The sequence below is a fragment of the Chenopodium quinoa genome, unplaced genomic scaffold, assembly GCF_001683475.1.
Source record: "Chenopodium quinoa cultivar QQ74 unplaced genomic scaffold, ASM168347v1, whole genome shotgun sequence".
Lineage (NCBI taxonomy): Eukaryota > Viridiplantae > Streptophyta > Magnoliopsida > Caryophyllales > Amaranthaceae > Chenopodium > Chenopodium quinoa.
In genome coordinates, this window is record NW_018744718.1 from 3,656,099 (window position 1) to 3,670,329 (window position 14,231).

At 35.1% G+C, this 14,231-nt stretch overlaps 1 protein-coding gene across 1 annotated transcript; it reads right to left on the reverse strand.

The window, feature by feature from the left end:
- Window positions 1–85: 85 nt before the first annotated feature.
- LOC110703461 (exosome complex exonuclease RRP44 homolog A-like) lies at window positions 86–13,300 on the reverse strand. The gene is made up of 24 exons (XM_021881277.1): window positions 13,013–13,300; window positions 12,782–12,919; window positions 12,519–12,676; window positions 11,077–11,132; window positions 10,794–10,916; window positions 10,515–10,645; window positions 10,162–10,399; window positions 9,335–9,482; window positions 8,942–9,182; window positions 8,627–8,783; window positions 8,479–8,547; window positions 7,339–7,464; window positions 7,202–7,254; window positions 6,952–7,058; window positions 5,625–5,679; window positions 5,414–5,513; window positions 4,045–4,156; window positions 3,654–3,774; window positions 3,347–3,406; window positions 3,140–3,245; window positions 2,941–3,036; window positions 2,051–2,132; window positions 1,894–1,959; window positions 86–514 (listed from the first exon to the last, which is right to left on the reverse strand). The coding sequence occupies exons 1-24, from the start codon at window positions 13,064–13,066 to the stop codon at window positions 313–315; spliced, it is 2,799 nt and encodes a 932-aa protein (XP_021736969.1). The 5' UTR covers window positions 13,067–13,300; the 3' UTR covers window positions 86–312.
- Between the last annotated feature and the right edge of the window lie 931 nt (window positions 13,301–14,231).

Below are 14,231 nucleotides of genomic sequence, written 5' to 3' on the forward strand. Positions count from 1 at the left end.
TATGTACGTAGTTATACGAAGGTATTTATATAAATCTACCAACCACATGTCAATTGGATTTTTTTGGGTGCCTTGTATCAATGATATAAGTACCAGTGTACAGAAAGCACTACTAAGTAATGAATTTTACCAGTAATTGCAGGTCATACAAGGCTTGTACTGACATTTTTACGACATATACCGTGAATAATAACAGCACAAATGAAAATAAAATCCCACACTTGAAATTAAATGGAAAGAACTAGAATAGGATAGTATGGTACAAATTGCTTTTTATATATTCCAACGAACAAGAAGGTTGAGATATCTGTTTTATTCTGTAAGAGTCAGTTCAAGTTTAGGCCTGTTAGGCTGGGGTTCTACAACCTCCATATGAATTCGCACCATTTGCAGAACATTGTAACAAAGGCTACCATCTGCCTTTTTAACCTGCTGATGCTGCTCATCCACCGTCCACTCTCCACTCCCATTATCACCTCTTGCAGTTAAATAAACAGGCCCTTCAATACCATACCTATAAATATAATGAACCAGCATGTCAGACATCATCCAGAGGGTGGAGGATGAATAAAGGGAGGGGGATACAGAGTAAAAACACAGGGGAGAGAGAGAGCAAGTAGAATATATATGAAGTGTTCACAGCCAGTCAACATAACAAGAAAAATGCATGCTCGCTTGTTAATATTTACAGGCACAAAATTTAGTACAAGTCAGATATTAACTAAGAACTCGTGTAATATTGGCAGGCTGTTTCCTGTCATTTAGGAGACTTGGATGAGTTGGACCTAAAGGTCCATCTCAGATCATCCCTTCCTGGTGTTCATGTACAGATGTGCAAGGTGGAGTCTCAATCCCATTTATCAGCAGGCATCGTTTATAGCTACTACTGGCCTGGTCTAGTGCTTCAAATGACACACCCAAGGGCAAAATGTCTTACCCTAGAAGTTAAGAACAATATGATGCAAAATGCAGGGCTTGTACATGAATATGCATGTCAAGGTAATAAGACTTATTCACCAACTCGAGATGTTTAACATCTTTAGTAGTAATTTGATATTTTCACTGTTCAATTTCACTTTTTTTTTTTTTTTTTGTCCATCAGCTTGAAAGTAGTCGCCTTATTTCATTCTATGCATACCCAAACTTAGTCACTTGAACTGCAGTGCAGTCTAGCTTTATATGACATTACTGCTCACTTGCCAGAGCATGTGACACCTGTCCAAGAATTTCATTTTATCCTAAATAGGATGAGGAAAAAGGTCAATTAGCTTCAGACATTGCCAAAGGCCCATAACATATGTCAAGATCATCATCCACAGAGCTTCAGATCAAATGGTGTAATATGGCACTAATAAGCTTGCAAATTTTGTGGGAAAAGATGGCACCTGGCTGTGTCGAGCTCACTTGCCTGGGGTTTCAAAAGAGTGGCCCAAGAACGACCTAGGTCTATGTACCCATCGCAATTCATGTCAGGCCGCAAACGCCTAGGTCCTAGGATAAATTTCAGTTATTTTGTGTGCTTTGTCTTGCCCATCATTTCAAGCCAAGCAGTACTTATCCAATGAAAATGTGGACCAGGACCGACCCAAAGCCTAGAAATACGGGAGCCATACCTTGCCTCGGCTTGGCCCAGTATCATCAGCCCATTTTTTCCAGGGTACTATCAATATTAATACTCTAAATTGCATGACTAAAATAGCATCTGTAAGTTACTAGAACTACTGCACTGTATTTGGACATGAATCGTGACATCATTTAGACAAAAAGATACGATCTTCTTATCAAAGAAAAAGTAGAGAGGTCTGGTGTCTAGTAGATCTCCAAGCAACTAATTCAACAAAAAATGTAAGAAAGCATTACCAGAAGCCAAAATAAGGAGAGTAGAAAACATACTTGGGCACAAATACAATAAATCCATTGGATCTTATCTTCACTATTCTGGCCTCTGTATCTGTAGGCCTGCAGAGAGTAAAAGAGATTAAAATGTATCAATACACATCTGTAACATAGACCCAGATGGTGCAGAGGGAAGATTGAAGAAGACATGTACCGTTTCCTGAAGTATATTAATGTATGAAGCTCCACTGAAGCCCGACCAGCCATTTGGGCATTTCTATGTCGGTAGTTCAAATCTGAAGGCAATCGAGATGGTATGACATTTAGTAACGACACTAACGAGCACAAGCATGTAACTAACTAGACAGGTCTTAGTGGCAAATATATTCAACGATAATAAGGAGCCTATTCTCGGAGTCTTGCAGAGAGAAACAAGTCTTATTTAATTTTGTTATTCAAAGCCTATTCTTGGAGTTTAGGAATATATTCAAATCAAAGACGAGCTTAGGAATTTCGGAAGAGAGACAATAAATGAAAAACAGGTACGAATTACTCCCCTAATCCATTTTATTTGGTACCTCAAGAAGTGTACCAGAGCTGTCAAATAAAATGGGAAGGAGGGAGTAGAATAATTTGGTCAATAATCTTTTTCCAAAAAAGTACAGAAGAACAGTGGCAAAAAGTTCATATAGCCAAATGGAGAATCACACAGCACTGATGAGATAAACAATAATAGCAATTTGGTAGAATAAGCTATAATGACATAACAGCACTAAGCAATAGCCCAACCATTCCTAATGCAACAAGAACTAACACACAACAACGATCCATATACTCAAATCCAAAGCTATAGCAAAAACAAAAATTAGTGATCAAGGACTGGATATTTCACAAAAATTAGTGATCAAGGACTGGATATTTCACATAAATTTCAAATTTTAACATCACAAGTTTCATATTATTTGTCCCTCGGTAGGATTATATGTTTCTCTCAGTTTACCACTCCATCTATGTCCTAGACATCTAACTCCAATAGAAAGACTTTGATCTGCATTGGACGATATTATCCTCCACGATTAAGCATAGATATCAATGTATACTTACTGTCAGCAATACTAGTAAGTTGAGGCCTATCCTGGAAAATTTCTGGAAGCTTGGATATCCCTATGGATGCAGCTAGCAGCCTGTGTACTACTACATCTGCAATAACAAAAAATATGGGAATTTGTAAATAACTAGTAGCATTGACTAATATGACACTGTTATGTACACTAATTATGAGAGGCTCAAATTATGTACCAACCTGCATATCTTCGGATAGGAGATGTAAAATGAGTGTACAAAGGTGCAGCAAGACCATAATGAAGATACTCTGGAGGGCTGAGATCTCCACTGCAGAAATATACTGCCTAAAATTGTATATTGGAGAAGAAGAAAAAAGCCACCACCTTGCAAGTTAGACATCAAATCTCCATTGCATGACATTATATCAACAATACCATGTACTCACCTGCGACATGCATCTTGTTGCCAGAATCCGAATCAGCTTGTTGAAATAAGGATCATTACCCTAGAAAACAAAAACTGTGATGGTCAGCAACAAACTCCTTTCCTCCTTGCTTGATTTGGAAGGTATATGCATTGGACATGCAGAAGTAAATCATATTGTTTGAAGTTAATTAACCAGTAATAAAGCTTGTCAGCAACATGCACCGCCTTTCTCCTCCATTAGTTATTTTTTGTGTTTTGGCCATTAGGGTCTGGGGTAAAGGGAAGAAGGAAGAGAAAACTCAGAAAAGCAACTATAAGTAACTTACCACAGCCCGGTCTAATGAATCGGCAAGTGCCTTTGATGATGAGACATCCAGATTAAGGCCAACAGCAGCAGCAGTGCGTAGAAGAGGCTCAAGCATCTCTTTTGTTGGAGTAGGGTGACGCCTACAAGCATATTCCAGATGAAAATAAATCTAGAATATCAGTGACATCAAGAATTGATATATATCAAAGTATTTTCACCAATCACCGGCCTTATTGAACAAAAAAGTAGCTTTCAAATCCAGATGCAGCTGAAGTCTCTTGGACTCAATTTCATTATTATGACAAAAAAATAATTGTATATGGTAACTTTATTGCTTATACACTTCTGAAACATTGGCAGCAACCATTATCACTCTAACTAAATAGGCAGTTCCTACGACATAACTGTACCTTAATAATGAACAAAATGGAAAATGTTTCAACACTTTTTCTGCAACAGAAACATTGGCAGCAAGCATAAACTCCTCGACCATTTGATTAGCTTCTCGAATTTGATACATTCCTATTACAACAGTGAAAAGGAAAACAAACATCAGTGCAAACTGGTGATATTAGTGGAGTTAGAGCTAGAAAAGTAGAAAGGTCAGTGTAACATGTCAGCTCATAGATTTGAGCTAAGGGAGTAATTACAGTCACCAAAAAAAGGTACCATGACAGAAATACTTAGATATATTCTATTCCATAAAATTGGCATGCTTGTAAATTATCATTTTCGGTTCTCATCAATTTGACACATATCCATGATGAATTTTCTTCACCTCTTACCCCAGATAAGAATTTACACTTACCTTTTTAATTTGTCCCATATTAAATTTTACACTTACATGTTAGAAAAGGCCCCACTAATCGATACATCTCCCTTTCCACTAGTAAAATGTTAAGGTACCACACCCTTACACTCACATTCAGTTAAATGAACCTTACTATCTCCTAGTACATCCACTTTATCAATGTGCAGTAATAAAACCCCACTATCTTTTTCACATCTAATATTCCAATCATATCACAATTGATATGAAAACAACTTATCACTTAAAACTGTGTCATGCTGAATTTAAAATTAAGTCATGGGAAAGTCTGTTTATTGGACAATTGCCACAAGAAAGACTTTGATTACATATTGCACAGCTATTAATAATTGTAAACATTAAGATTTCAAGGGTCCAGTCAGATGCCAAAACAAAATCACAATAAGTCTGAGGTCCTGCACATATCATGATAGTTATAATCGCACAACAATTCAAAATTGTAACATCTCTTGATTATTGTGAAAAAAGGTTTCATTTCTAAAAAGAAAATCATGAGGCGAAGGAGCACACATCATTCACATAAAGAGCACATTTTTGCAAAAAGTCATATAGAGTATCTTGAGTTCTTGACTTCCCTATATTATAAGATTACTGTCTTTATTATATTATTTTTAACAAAGGGGAACTTTCCAGAGGAGGTAAAGAAATAAAGAGGACTGAGATGTATGGGAGACATAAAAAAGAAGAATGAAGGGAATTTGGGTCTCACAAGACTCTCAAGCATTACGGATTCATCTCCGGAGTACCTAACTGTCCTATTGTGTCTGGCAATTATTCAGGCAAAAGCTAGCTCCTTAGCGTGCTTCTTTTACTCAATGGCCAACTCGGTATGAGGAATTCTGGTGTAGCCCCACAATATTGCATAGGAAATAGTTTAAGTCATGAATGTATCATTTCTTGTTCTTCAGCATGGATGCATAATTCTTAAAAAGATAAATAGAAATATATACCAATATCAAGAGGGTCATGAGTCTCAGTATCAATCTGGAACTTGACCTCTGCGGAAGCAAGTGTCAAGGCTCCTCTATCAATACGCCTTTGTCTCATTATCTGCAAAGGATAACAATTAAGGCACCTGTTAATCAGATAGGCAGAGAATGTCAAGCATCTGTATATAATACAGGTGCAGATAGCAAGATATAGGAAGTTGGTAAAGCAAACCTTTGCTAAAGAGTTCATGTTTCTCAGATCAGTAGTTAGTGGATCAACCAGGCGGCTGCAAGTAAAAAAAAAAAAGGCATTAGTGATCATTTTATAATGACAGCCATACAAGAATCCCTACATGCAGTAGTTAGGCAGTTGACAAGGATAGCAAGAAATGAATAAATGCTCATTATATGAAGTAGCGGCTATTATTAGACGCAGGCCATCAACTTATGTTAACCAGCTATTCTTAATGAAATCCAGTATATTGAGAACAACTTTTCCACATTGAGATTCAATCTGCAGACTACAACATAACCTCATAACAATTGTTTTCAGACAAGGCACAAGAATCTAACTACCCGGGGCCAGTTCAATAAAATAAGCTAGTCTCAGTTAGAACTTGACCGACCTATTATGTGTACTATTTATGGTGTGGATATTTTAAAAAAAAAAATGAAATTCATATGCTCTCATTGTCATCTGTAATGAAACAGCAATCCCACACTAATTATCAAGTTCTCCATGCACCTAATGCCTCATCCCTGACCAATATATAATTAGAATCACCAGTATAAAGAAAAGCAATTAAACAACCACTTCAAAGTCTATTTACGTTTATCTATCTACACATGTATTTAGTCCTGGCTTAAAGACTTAATCAATAAGGGTATAATAATTGATCCAATCAAAATCACACAAAAATTTATTCATGCAAACCGATGGCTCACAGGGAAAATAGTTTTCTAAGACCTTTATTAATATATATAACAGACAAATCATTAATTAATAAAAAGCTTCCTATCTAGTTCAGAGTCTACAGACTTCAGTAGTTCTGGCTCCGGATTTGAAACATAAGTATTATTATAAAGTTCTCCCAAAGATTCCTGACATTTTCCCTACAACATGAGGGTAGGAAAAAGAAAAACTACTTCAAGAGTGATTTCTCCAAATAAACTTCTCTTGGCTCTGAGTACTTTTCTAATGATGTTATTTCTTTGAAGCACAGCATATTCTATAAATCTTTTGGGCAAAACGCCAGATATTTCAAAAATTTTGTAAACAAACTTAAACAAAAATAATATAAAAAAAAGCAGGTACTGCAGTCTCAGCCACCAAGAAAAGGTCAACAAACAACCTGCTGAACCATGTGAATAGTTATTTCCAGGAACATTACTTTCATTACATACTGCAGAAACATCAGAAGCACAAATTATACTTGCTACGCTCATGCAAGTACTTCAAAGTCTCATACTGGAATAACTGATACACCACTAGATCTAACATAACCAGGCTGTGATGCAATAATTAAAGGCTTTAAAGCATGTTAGAGATAAAAGACAACCTATCATCCATCCTGGCTTGAGCCTCAACATAAGACATTGCTGCACATGACTTGATGATGCTTTTTGTGAATCTAGAAGATATGATGTCTGCTTGTGGTGTCATCTCCTGGAATTAGAATTCAGTACATATTTAGATACTTGGTTACATGACAAATTTTGCAAACGGAAGGATGCATTGGAATGTTAGGGAACATGCATATCAAAATAGAAGATAGCATGTAGATACTATGCAAAAAAATATGGACTTACCCAAATAACAGAAAAGGCCAACCTTTCGACATCTGACCTAAGAGAGCAAATATCTGCAAAAGCCAAAGAATGTAACCACATCTTGGCACTAAAATTCTAATTTCTGAAACACTGTCAATTACAGAAACTGTATTAACCTTCTGTCAAAGGCTTTGGAAGCATGTCAATTCGCCGCTCCACAAGATACACCGATGTCCCTCTCTGTGAAGCCTCATCGTCAAGAGGAGTTCCAGGATGCACAAAATTAGTTACATCAGCTATGTCTGAAAAAAATCTATTGTCAAGGATCTCCAGGAATTACAGTCCAGTTCAGCAAACAAAGTACAGCATGTACACTTCAACTGTGCAAAGCCAAGTATTACTCGCGTAAACACAGCAAAAAGTACAATTTGAAATCCTGCAACCTTATACATGCAAACTCAAATATTTTTCATTAACGGTGTCAACACCAAAAATTCTAAGCACTATGCAACTACAAACCAAACTCAGCGCAGAAGCAAAAAATGAAGAGACAAATAGGTCAGGAAATCATTAAATTCCTTTTCAATTACAAAATCCAGTAAGAAAAATAAAGTACTTATTTTAGGTGTTTTTTTTTTTTTCTGCATAGACTTAAGGTTTAGGGATGAAGTAGAAAATGGTACCAAGTACCCAAATATCTCACCCTTAGTTCATCAAGAACCATAAATAAATTAATTCACAATAACAGCGAATTATAGGAGCTTTTTTGGATTGCTAAACATTGCTTTACAGTTTCTTTGCCTTTTCAGGTTGCTTGTTGGTCTCATATAAGAAAATTAAAAGATGAATTCCTAATAAAAGAAGACATTTTTTTTATTAAATAAAATAACCTTAAGTATATACTTAATTTAGGAAAAATGACACCAATTAACAAACAGCCACGATTCTGAATTAGAAACGGAATGGAATGGAATGGAACTGATAAATATGGAATGAAATGGGAATAAAAGAAATTAAATGAATGGCATTATTCATTTCAAAAAAAAAAAAAAAAATATATATATATATATATATATATATATATATATATATATATATATATATATATATTACGAAATGGAATGTGGTTAATGCCAAATATGACAGATGTATAGCCTGTTTGGCTATATATGTACTAAATACATTATAGAGTGGTTTAAATGAAACAACTGCCGTAATGAAGATCTGTGAAATACACAAGCTTCAAAGTAAGAACACATGTATAGAAACATTGTCAGCAAATATTTGGCAATCTCAAAGTGACAATAAAAAGATACGGACTCCCACAGCAAAATTTCCATTTGGAAGAAGTGTACAATGAAGAGCGTCATCAATGTCCCGGCAACCTATATCAACGTAGAAAGAAGATAATTAAGACATAGATACATGATTTAGAAATCTACATAGCAGCAAGATATGCAGTACCTGGAGGATCAACGCTAAAAACTTGTAAATGTCTTAAATCCTCTCTGTTGGGATCAGAAAGATGTTCAGGAGACACTGACCACGGCAATGGTGGCAAACAAGCCAACACTTGAGAAGAAAATGGTTTAGAATTTATATCATTCTCAATCAGTACAACCTGCATCATCCAAATTAGTCAATAACATCTCAAAAAGGAGGTTCCAAACAATAAAAAGAAATGGAAGATGAATAGCATTAGTCAAAAAACACAGAAATACTTGTTTGTAAATAACCCGAGAATGAAATCCATGCATGAAGATTCACGAACTACCATACCTCAGTTTCAGTTTCCCTATCACCAATTTCTCCAATGGTTTGGACATAGTGACCAGAGGGATAGCGAGACAAACGGTCCCAAGAGTCAACGGCCACAACTATTCTCTTGTCTAAAAGATTTCCAAGCTGTCGAGTTTGAATACGTATCTTAGGTATTCTTCGATCCTTCGAAACAAATAAAGCATTAGCAATGCCACCACTACCAGCAGGCATAGGCATTGGCTCTAACGATCCACAATAACTACAAAAGATAAAGTGAATATGTCAAGACACAACTAATAAAATTCGCTTTGATCAGCATACAGAAAATATGTTGGAGCAAGGAAGAAATATTCTGCACAAAGGAAATTAATTTGTCTGAGGGATTCTGTTCCAACAACAAAATTAACTTACGAGTGCCAGTTTCTCTTAATGACACCTACGACACATCCAGATGGACGACTAGGAGTTGCATCTGCACTGGATCCTTGGACATTTGTATTTCTAGGCGCATCATCAGTACTGCTTGGAGCAAGATGCACGCTTTCATCTTCTTCATCCTCTGCAAAAAAGTAATCACAAAATTATCTCATGTTACGTAAAATTAAAGGAAATATGATAAAGCTGGATTCCTCCACTAGTCAGCTCTTGTGTGACCTAAAAGATACATCACAATTTATGACAGTTAAAAAAAGATACTTGTTTCAGTATTGAAACAAAAATAGAGAAAGTCAAAACATTTTTTGCAACATAAACAGCTAAAAAGGACAAGGAACCTCAGCATACCATGATATAGAAGATATACTGTTGGATAGCTGCCAAGCGGAGTTTTTTATGAACAGCATGGCAACCTGATGGATCTTTTTACTAGTTGGTTAACTTTATTAAGATAGCGTATGCAAATAATATAATGCTTAGACCTCTAAATTCTCCAAGTGACTAAAAAGGGTGTGTTTTGATGCCTTTCACCAGTTTATTGGTATACTGTTTGATTGATTAATTTTCACGAAAAGTTTCCATGGTATGCTTAAGCTTCACTGAAACCTTTATAGATGCATTCACCTTTCTACAAAGGAACGTGAAAGAAGAGGCAAAGGAATTAAAGCCAACTACCTGAGCTAAACAAAAGAGTCCTAGGGAGTCAACAATGATGAGGGAGTACAGCATTGACATTGACATTAACCCAGCCAGCACCTCAAAGGAGATTTTGGGCAAGGGAAATTTTAACTATGAGTGCATACCTTCATCTGCTATTCTGGACTTCTCTGCATGCCACTGATCTTGAGGCAATAGTTCCACAGCCACTATATCACCATCAAAAGCTCTGTTCATGTTTGTTCGTCCGTGTATGACAATCTCATCACCAATGCTCTCACTTCCAACATATGCTTCAAATGGATTATATCGGTTCACACGGAGTTTTCCTTGATGATAAATGCCACGATGTAAACCAGTAGTGATCTCAGACATTGGTTTATGCTGTACAAAAGAGGAAGCGGATAATAAATTAGATCTAGTGATTAGAGATTAACAAGACAAACACTTTAAAAGTTTATTGTATCAGTGTGGTGGCGTAAAATTTCAGAAATTTTACCTCACTGTAAACAACTTTCCTCTTTGAAGGTCTTATGTCTTCAACACTATCTATCACCATGTCCTCGGATGCAGGTTGTGCAAGCAGATCAAGCAATTCTGGTTGACCCAGTGATTTGACATATGACTCAACTGAAACATGATATGAACATTATTGTCAGGTTTGACAAAGGTGAAACAAAATACTGTAAGTTAATCAATAATTATGCAAACTTGGCTCAATTAGTCAAGTATTATCACTACTCTCCACGAGGGAAATAAGGGACACTTTCAAGAAAACCTGTCTCAGCAGATATGCCTTCCTCATTTGCTTTCCTTTTGTTTTCCCTATCATTTGTAATCAGTAAGACCTGCACTGCTGAACCCAGATGCTTCTGATACCATTGAGTCGCCACACGAATTGCTGTAAAGCCATTCATCACATATTATAATTCAAAACCAGGAAAAGAAAAGATTGAAAATGTCACTAGGGAAATAAAAGCAAGTGCTGAGAAACTAGGAAGTTCTTGAAAGTTTGCCTAAATATAGGATAAAAATTAATTTAAGTACGACATAGAACGTACCTCTGTCATTTCGATCATTTGGACTTTCATTGACCATAGCTTTGACATAGGTCTCCCTAAAGAAGGTAAATAAGCAAAGGCACGGTCAAGAAAATCAATATTAGAAAGGGATAGAGTAACTAGAATCTTATAATTGACAAAATAGCTATTACAGCCTACACAATATAATTCCTCTGTTTTTTAATTAATCGCACCAATTTTCTCTTTCGGAAGTTGCATATTAATTGCACCATTTCCCTTTATGGTATGCTTTCATAAACTTTAAGCATGTGTTCACACACCAAATACCTATTGTACCCTTATAGACATTTGAAAATAACCATCACCCCACCTTTTCTCTCTCTCCTTTGTTTGTAGTCACATGGGCATTCTAGGTATCCCCCACCTTTTACTTCCTGCCTTAAATCTCGTGCCCAAAGCAAATTGTGCAATTAAAAACCGGAATAAGTATAAGAACAAAAAATATGTTTAGCTAATTTCTTCACAATTCATGTGTGCAGTAAATCTTATATGAAGTACATACTAGGGAAGCTAGTTACACACTTTATCATGTTTATGCGACACTACCACTGAAAGACAAAATATAAAAAGATGAAAATCTACAACAACAGTACACTGAGATTGGTAATGGGCTTATAAAAAACTGGAGAATAAGTAATGAGCTCTACTTTAGAAAACCAACTGCCAAAAGTTCACTAAACTAACTTGATTGCTATTGCAACTAGTCGTAAAAATAAATGGTTATCCTCTAGATTGCACAGATTGAAAATTTTTGATCTGAACCCAAAAATGAAATGAAACCTGACCCAAAAACATTGAGTTTAAGAACAAATGTTTTCCAGGATCCAAATGACCTTTCCTACCTATATATTGCACTGGAAGTTGGACAAACTGTGCCCAACTTGACAAACATGTAACTGACGTAACCAATCTTGCGAAATATGGTATATAAAGTAGAGGGGTTTCAAAGTTAAAGGTGTTAACTTACTCATTATTGTACATCTCAAGCATATTAAATGTTAATATTCACACTTTCACAGTAGTTAATAAGATCAAAATTATGGTTTTAATTATAAAATTATGAAAATAATCATTGAAACAGCCTAAAATAATAACAATCTTTGTGATCTAAATATGTCTTACATCAATTTGCAACCAAACTCAATATGTTTGGATCATGAACAACCACTAGTCAACCCAAAATCAAGATAACCCAATCACTTAAGTTACCATACTCGATATTTGATGACAATTTACTAAATGAAGTTCACATTTTCACAACAGCTACTTAAGACATTTGATGGTAAAATATAGTAGAGGGGAGTGCATTGTCCTATAACAGATACTACAACTCATTTCACATTGTATTCACTATAGTTTCAGCATTTCACCACCTCTCGCCCTCGCATCATGAAAGCATGAAATTGATGTTCAGAACTTACTTGTGATGCTCATTTGAGAAAACGAAAAACTTCCTTTGCAAATTGCTGCAAAGAGTTCTAAGCCGGTTGTAAACCGAAAGGTTTTTATTCTTAACCTCCTCCAACACCACTGATAACACCACCACTTCATCAATTGCGGAATTCTCAAGCAAATCAATCTATAACCCAAATTAAACATAACATTTAACAACATTAATTGACATTATTCATCACACATAAATCAGAATTAAGCGCAAAATCAAATTCAAACACAAATACAAAACCTGATTAAGAACAACATTGGTATCAAGAACAAGTATAGTAGAAGCATCTAAGCTCAACCGAGCAACCGAAGAATCACAAGTTTTACAAATTGAAGCACCACAATAAATATCATCTCTTAAATAATGCTCTCGAACGACCTGTATTAAGCACAAAACCACAAAATTACGGAAAAATTAGGGTAAAATTAGGGTTTAGATTTCGATAATTGGGAGAAAGAAGAGAGAGAAAACCTTGACAACTTTGCCTCCCTTCGTCTTCTTGACGAAGGACTTGCTCTGCAACATTGTTTGAGAGCAAATTTATTCCAGCTTTATTACAAATTACAACTTTAATTAATCAATCATTGATTAATCAAAGTATTAGAAGTTCGTCGAATTGATTGAATTATTGAAGAGAAGAATCAAAATTAAATTTTTAAAAAATACTCTCTTTTTTTCTCTCAACCCAGAAATTTGCAAGGGTTTTAGGGTTTAGCTGTTTGCGCCACTGCAGAGGACAGTTGCTAATTTGATTTCCTGGAGTTAAACATGGTCCAAGCTAAGTGTTTTTAGCCAAGGTCTAACTATTGGTCTTCGAAGTTGACTTTTGCATTACTCAAGCATTAAGTTTGACCATATTTTATTTTTTTTATGTATTACTATTATCTTAAAATCAAATAATACTCACTTTGTTTTTTATGGATTAACTTAAATATTCCCTCTGTTTTTTAAGGTAAAAAGAATATCCTACCGAAATACTAGTTTAAAACTTTTTGCAATTTAACTCGTTCAGGTTAGTTGACTAACACTTTGAGAACATAAAAGGTAGGGGATCTCCATCCTTGAAGTAGTGCTCCTCATAAAAATGAACTCTTAATTCAAAGTGCCCAAGGTTGAAGGTTTCTTTCGTACCAGTTTAATAGTACATATAAGATAGCATTTATAACTAATTTTACAATTAAATGTGTATTCTATTCACCTGATTTTTACTTATCTGAACTTTTCTGAAATTATTAGACCTTATTAAAACTTATTTTAGTTGTAATTTGAACCTGGGCAACCCTTATTATAACTTGTTTTTCCTGAACTGAATTTATTTAACCTGAAATAAATAAAAATAAGGTGAGTAAATAAGACTCTTACTCTTAATATACTAGCACAACTCCTAGAAAAAGGTAGTATATTGTTAGTTATAATACCTAGGTCTGTGCTACTCGTGCTAGATTTTGCATTGTATGCAACTTCTACTAAATATACGGAGTATAAAAGAATTTTTGTTTTTACTAAAGGCAAAATATAATGATTTGGCAATTAACTTCTATCGTGTATTTGCAGAATACTTGCAAGAAATAAAGATAATTATAATAGAGAGCACGACAAGTGCATCATCACATACATTTATTACTTTAATTAATTTAGTCACGTATTTCATTTATTTCCAATGCATTTTATCATTAAATAGTATACATAA